The 7134-nt window shown below is 50.1% G+C and overlaps 1 protein-coding gene across 1 annotated transcript in view; it reads right to left on the bottom strand.

Moving 5' to 3' along the window:
• Positions 1-666: 666 nt before the first annotated feature.
• LOC100942419 (cryptic protein-like) overlaps positions 667-7134 on the bottom strand; it is a 7451-nt gene continuing 983 nt past the window's right edge. Inside the window, exons 4-6 of the mRNA XM_003797319.1 lie at positions 6726-6840; positions 6491-6600; positions 667-788 (exon numbers count right to left, since the gene is read on the bottom strand). Coding sequence (XP_003797367.1) covers positions 667-788; positions 6491-6600; positions 6726-6840 — 347 coding nt within the window. The remainder of the gene's footprint in view (positions 789-6490; positions 6601-6725; positions 6841-7134) is intronic.

The following is a 7134-nucleotide window of genomic DNA, read 5'->3' as shown; positions in this document are numbered from 1 at the left end:
TTACACATGCTTATGAGCTAAAGTGGATTTTAAAGGCTGAAAATCTCAATGGAAGTGCATTATACTTTAGTTGTGTGCTCTCAAAGGGGGGAGGGGAGTGTGCACAGCAGAAGTCTGCGCAGAGCCTCCGCTGGACCTGCCTTAGGAAAGCAGAACTCAGGAGGTGAGGAGGTCGCCAGGACCTCCCCAGGCTAAGTTCTCTCCCTGCCTTGCCTCACAGCGAGTTCTGTTCCAGCTGCTTCCTCTTAGTGGAGATGTGATCATCTCAGGAAGCTGCTAACTACCCTGGAGAAAAGCAGTGGGTTGCCAAGTGTCTGCCTCCCTCTCCCAGGTGAACAAGCTAGTGGTGTGAGAGCTGTTGCATGGACGGGCCTGAGCCATGTGTGTGAACTCGCCCACCCCTGGTATTCACATTCGTTTCAACAGAGACCTCAAAATAAGGCTCCAGGAAGCAAGAAAGCCCTCTGATGACAATGTTTACTACACAATAAAAATATGAATAAAAATATTCACCTGATGCTTCAGTTTATAGTAAACTTAAAAATATATATATTATTTACAGCATAGAAATTTAAAGGGGTTGCCCATGTCCATGTCCTGGCCCAGGGCTTCCTGCTGGGGATGCTATGGTTCCTGTGTCGCCGTGAGGAGGGAGCATCTGTGCTCTTAGGCGGCTCCCCCTTCTTGGAGGAAGCGCTGTAGGAGGACACAGGGCGGCAGCAAGAGGAGGCTCAGCGCACCACCTGCACTCAGTCCATTAGCGTGAGAAGCAAGAAAGTCCTTCAGGTCTGAAAGAAACCCCAGAGCACGATGAGAAACTGTCGCAGGATTGGCTTAAAAGGATGAAACAGAAAGGTCTGCACTTGTTCTAATCACCCTAGTCCATGAGGCTGGGCGTAGTGGCTCACACCTGTAATCCCAGCACTCTGGGAGGCTGAGGCAGGAGAATCACTTGAACTCAGGAATTCAAGACCAGCCTCAGCAAAAGCAAGAGGCCAGCTCAACAAAGATAGAAAAACTAGCTGGGCACTGTGGCGGGAGCCTGTAGTCCCAGCTGTCCCAGCTACTTGGGGAGGCTGAAGCAGGAGGATTGCTCGAGCCCAGGAGTTTGAGGTTGCTGTGAACTATGATGTCACTGAAGTCTAGCCTGGGCACCAAAGTGAGACTCAAAAAAAGGCCTTATTCCACCTTGGGTTCCTCACTAGGCATGGCCAGTTGCTCCCTGGGGCCATGCTTCAGGGTTAGAGGCCTCCGCTGAGCCCTGCCCCACACACCTCCGGGCTGGACCCCAAACCATACACTAGTTTGGAAGGACCCCACCCTAGCCCAGCCCAGGGAAGGGGTGATTTCCTTCACCTCTACTACTTCTTTCACTGTGCCCAGATACAACTTGATTTTCTGTGGAACTTGACAAACTGAAAGAGAATTACTTTATTTTTTTTAAAGGCTAACAAAGAAATCAGCCCTTCAGCCTTTTTCATTTAGTACATAAGCAAACCAGAATGACCTTCTAGGGCAGCAGTTCTCAACCTGTGGGTCGTGACCCCTTTGTAACAATGAAAATACATCCTGCATATCAGATGTTTACATTATGATTCATAACAGTAGCTAAATTATAGTTATGAAGTAGCAACAAAAATAATTTTATGGTTGGGGTCACCACAACATGAGGAACTATATTAAAAGGTCGTGGCATTAGGAAGGTTGAGAACCACTGTTCTAGGGAGTTATTCCACACCAAGTTATTTAGCAATGGAGCAAACAGAACTGATTTAAACAATACAATAACACAAAACAGCTTGCATCCATCTGTTTCAAAGGTCCAACTTTCCCCCAAATTAGTCTTCACAATATTTCTTTGACTGAGAACAGCTCATCCAACAGGAGGAAGTAGCCATGGACACTGCTGGGATATAAATAGCCCCAGGCACTGTGGGTCACACCCCAGGGTGTTCACCAGTTTCAGTACTTCCACTGGACCCATCCCAAGAGGCCATGCCTAGGCACCTCATCGATGTCTCCCTCCCCACCGCCTCTCTCCATACCCAGAGCAGCTGAAAGGGAATCTCTATGGTCTAGGGGCAGGCACCGGTCTTGCTTAAGTCTCTGCTGGTGATTGTCACGTGCAGCTACAGCTCTATACGTAGGGTCACTGGTTGCATGATGGCATTCCCAAGATAGCATTCCCACAAGCACATGCAGGCCTGGCCTGGATGGATCAGGGTGGCAGGGCAGCAAGCAGATAAGAAAGGGCCAGCCCAGCCTTTTTCCCAGACAGGCTGGCCCTGCCTTCCACAACACCTCCAGGAAATGCTCTTTGAATTTAGGAACCTGGTGTGAGTATGAAGCTGGACATTAACAAGCAATGAGGCAGATAAGCACCTGTAGCTCAGCAGCTAAGGCGTCAGCCACATGCAACAGAGCTGGCGGTTTGGATCGAGCCCTGGTCCACCAAACAACAATGACAACTACAACCAAAAAATAGCTGGGCATTGTGCAGGTGCCTGTAGTCCCAGCTATGTGGGAGGCTGAGGCAAGAGAATTGGTTAAGCCCAAGATTATGAGGTTGCTGTGAGCCGTGACACCACAGCTCTCTACTGAGGGCAACATAGTGAGACTCTGTCTCAAAAAAAAAAAAAAAAAATGATGCAGATAAGCACCTGCAGCAAGGACCCCGCAACACCTGTTCACAGGTGGGCTGATGGATCAGTTAGACGGATGGGACTGAAGTCAGGCTCACTCCAGGACTGGTGCCACCTCCCCACATCACCATGCCTTGAGAGAGAGGATTATTCTAGGATGCCAGGACCCCTAAACAAGAGCCCTAACATCTGGGTCCAGATGAGGCCGCAGAGAAGCTGATGCTAAGGCAAGTGCTTACAGCATGAGAAGCTATTCAGGTCAGCTGTACTGGGTCCAGGTTGACCTTCCCCTGGGAAAAGGAAACAGGCTGCCCACAGGAAAGGATCCAGGCCTCTTGGCAGTCATTGCTCATCTGTAAACCTAAAGTCCACGTCATGACTTGGTTAGGCTGAGTTAGCCCTTCATGCTAGGACTGTGAGCACCATGGGTATGCCTCCCAGAGGGCCCCAAATCCTTTTTTGAACTAAGAAAATATTAGAATTTCTTCTATATATTTATAGAAAAACATGAAAATATGACATTAATATTTAAGATGCTAGGCTGGGAGCAGTGGCTTACACTGTAATCCTAGCACACTGGGAGGCCAAGGAGGGTGGATTGCTTAAGCTTACAAGTTCAAATTCAAGACCAACCTGAGCAACAGCAAGATTCTGTCTCTACTAAAAATAGAAAATATACCCAGGCCTCTTGGCAGGTGCCTATAGTCCCAGCTACTCTGGAGGCTGAGGCAAGAGGATCACTTGAGCCTAAGAGACTGAGGTTACTGTGAGTTATGATGATGCCATAGCACTCTACCCAGGGTGACAGAGTGAGACTCTGTCTCAAAAAGAAAAAAAAAATTTAAGGTCTTATTAAAATGTACAAAATTGATGATTTTGCTGTCTGTCATTATTATAAGTTGCAGGGAACTCTGAAAGTGATAGATCACTTACTGTGCTCTAAGAACTTTTATTATATATTTATCAAAAGGCCTTTATTTAGACCAGTGGTTCTCAACCTGTGGGTCACGGCCCCTTTTTAACAATGAAAATACCCTGCGGCATTAGGAAGGTTGAGAACCACTGTTTTAGACTTAGCTATAGCAGAGATCTTTGTCCTGGATATTAGTTCTATGTACAAGTAACAGAAGATAAAAATGAAATCAAGCATGGCAAGTGCATCTCCACTGCTGAATGAGGAACATGTACAAATTATTTTTTACTGATAGAGTGGAAGATTTAAAACAAAATCAGTGACCAACCTGGGTGAGGATAACATCATGTTTTAATGGGATGAGGGACAAACCCAGCCTTCAGGATGTCCCTGGGAGCCAGATGGTTTTCTCTCTTGTGGTAACACCTGAGGAGCTCAACCCCCCAAATGGCATTTGTCATGGGGAGGCTGGACCTGGGGTACAAACTTATAGGCTCGGAGCAGCTGGTACTGGGACCTGTGAGGGTCATTCCAATGGCATCATCTCGCTGATCCAAAGGTCTGGCCCACAGACGTCTACTTCCTGGTTTGTTGGTTGGTTTTGCCACAAATGCATTTTTAAAAATTGTTTGCAGCAGTGAAGTGAGTCTTGACCTGAACCAATCTCTCATTTATGTTACCTGCTTATCTTTGAAGATACCTGAGTTTGCTATTCCCTGTGTCATTACATAGAACCTAAATTCTGGAGTATTAATCAGCTCTTGATGCCAGGGAAAATATACACTTGGACCTTTGGCGTCACAGGTATAGAGTTGCTCCTTCCAGGGGTGGGAAATCTGCAGTCTCAAGGGCACATCAGATCAAAAGTGCAGCCTCTTAACCAAATCCAAACTTCACAAAAGAAATCCCTTTATTAAAAGGATCTGTTTTGCAAAACTTGGATTCAGTCAAAAGGCTGAACTCAAGGATCCAGAAGGCCACATGTGGCCTCGAGGCAGCACATACTATACCATCCTGAGCTGGGTCAGGACTGAATAAAGGTCCTGTTAGCTGGAAATTTTTCATTCTTGGACCCTCAGAGTATCCATTAGAGCAAGGAGCGTCCCTGCAGAGCTGAGGGCCATGCTTTTCTGGTATGGTATGTATTTGCTACCCCTCTTGCCCATATCTGTCTTTTCACCTTATTACAATCATATTGCAAATACGATTTTTCCATCTGTCTTCTATATATTCTTCAAAAGCATCGTAATAGCCCATTAAAGGACTGAAAACATTTACTTACCTATTACTGTGCTGTTGGGTTTACAATGTGACCAAATTTTCCATATTCTAACTAACATTACCAAAAACATCTTCATTCTTTTCATAGTGATAATTATTTTACAGGGAGAGTAGGGGAATGATACAGTGATTAAGGGCCAGATCCAGTTTACTATCTGTAGCTGTTCACTCTCTGAACCTCAGTTTTCTCAGGGTAATAGCCATGTCACAGCTGGCAGGAGAGTTAAATGTGATGGGTAAAGAGTCCCTGAAATACAGCAGAGTCACACACCACCAGTGCTGTGGTCATCCTCATGTCCTCACAACCACTATCAACACAGCCACTACCAGTGCCTCTCCCTGAGGCAGAGTCAATAGGTCATAGAGCACAATGCATTACTGTCCTTCTGCACCTGACCAGTTACTCTGAAAGATACCTGCATCAATCGTCCAGCTCTGATGAACACACAGCCACTACCGATGTCCTTGGTAGGTAGCAATCCCAGCCCTGGATGTTTCCAAGGATGTCAAACCGGGATCAGATATCCTGGAACCCAAGCTGCCCCTGCACAGAAGACTAGAAATGACCCAGCATTCTCATTGTGTGTGTGTGTGGGGGGGGGGCTCTGGAAGGTGGGAACCCACTATGCCTGTGATGACTCCACAAGCACGCCCTGCAATTCTGGTGTCTGTCCAGGAAATCTGTGTCCTCCTTGCTGAGGCATAGAAGGAGCAGCTGGTCAACCAGAGGCAGAAGCCCAGCAAACAGAGAGTGTTGGGGAGAGGGTGAGCTTTGGGGGAGTGTGATCTGCATGAGGAGAGGGGGTAGAATCTGCTGCTGGTGTTGTACACAGACACTGAGGAAAGGGGAGGCGGGCGAGAAGGGGGTTAAGAGCCGCCTTTCAGTAAGCGCGCTTCCATCTAGACACACCAGGAGCAAGAGGGCGGGGGCAGAAGTCAAATCCGGAGGGCGGGGAGGTTTTGCTGCCTGATGCTGCCGTCCGGGCAGGCCCGCCTGAGAAAGATGAGTGGATGTGGGCTTGCAGGGCTGTGCCACCATTAACCGTGCCCTGCGACCCCCGCAGTGCCTAGGGTGGACTTAAGGGGTGGGGGGAAAGGGAAGGAGAGGGACTTGAAGGCACACCGCAGGGCTGCAAGGGGCAGGGGCCGGGCTGAAGCTGAAAGGCTGCGCCTGCAGGAGGACAGGGAGGTGCAGGGTATCCGGCTGAGACACAGCGCCTTCCTCCAATCCATCATCTTTCACAGCTCGACCCTGAAGGACGCCCCCGCCCAGCCCAGCAGAGCCGAGGCTGTTACCCCGCCTGGTCCAGCGCCCTGCTGTAGGGAAATCACTAGAGATTTGCTGAGATTCCCTTCTGCTCACCAGCTGGTCAGCGCCTGAAATTCTGCTCACTGTAAAGGACAAGGACGCCGTTCGTTTAAACGGACACCAGGTTTAAACCCAGTGATCAGGATATGAGAAACTTTAAAACAAAATTCAATTAGCTATGTGATTGGCAATGAATGTGACTTTCTCGAACGATGAACCGATCTAGTGTGCTCATGACTTTGTCGCTTGGCACAGGGAGATTCTGCTCTATGGATCTGCACGCAGAGGAACCACAATACAGGCCGGACTGCGCGCTGCGAGCGCTGAGACGTCGCGCCCTCTTACCACAGCGGCCGAGCGTCTGGCGCGGGAGGCAGTGCAGGGCCCCGAAGACGCACCTGCAGAGGCGGCAGCTGCGGAAGGTCCAGGCTCCGTGCTCCAGGGCGCCGCATTCGCTGAGGAAGGGGGACCCGCGTCAGGGTGGCGGGGCGCGCACCGGACCCGGGGCCCACCCGCGTCACTCCCGCCCCTCGTCCCCCCACACGCGCCCCCCGCCCCGCCCGCGCGCACCTGCGCCCACCTGCGCCTCTGGTCGTGCTCGCAGTAGCGACCGGTGAAGTGGACGGGGCACACGCAGAAGCTGCCCAGCACGCAGGTGCCTCCGTTCCGGCAGCAGCGCGGCCGCGGGGGCGCATCTGTGGGGTCACCCGCGTCAGCTCTGAGCCTGCACAGGCCCTCGGGCGTATCCCACAGGGACAGCACTGAACCTGACCGCCCGGGAAGGCAGTAAAACCAGCTCCCTGCTAAGTGCGTTTGCTCGGGTAAACCCTGTTTGTTAGTTTAGGGGGGTGGGTTTTAAACAAACTGCCAAGACTGCCACCCTGCAAGTTAGGTTTTCTTTTCTCCTTTCCTTTCACATGTTAAAGGCTGGCCCAGGCTTCCCCGGACTTTTGAGTAAAGACCGGCCTGGGGGCGGGTGTCGGGGGGGG

Source organism: Otolemur garnettii, unplaced genomic scaffold (assembly GCF_000181295.1).
Source record: "Otolemur garnettii isolate 467f Iridium unplaced genomic scaffold, OtoGar3 scaffold00114, whole genome shotgun sequence".
NCBI classification, from domain to species: Eukaryota; Metazoa; Chordata; class Mammalia; order Primates; family Galagidae; genus Otolemur; species Otolemur garnettii.
The sequence above is the reverse complement of the archived record's forward strand: the minus strand, read 5'-3'. Positions and strand labels throughout refer to the sequence as shown.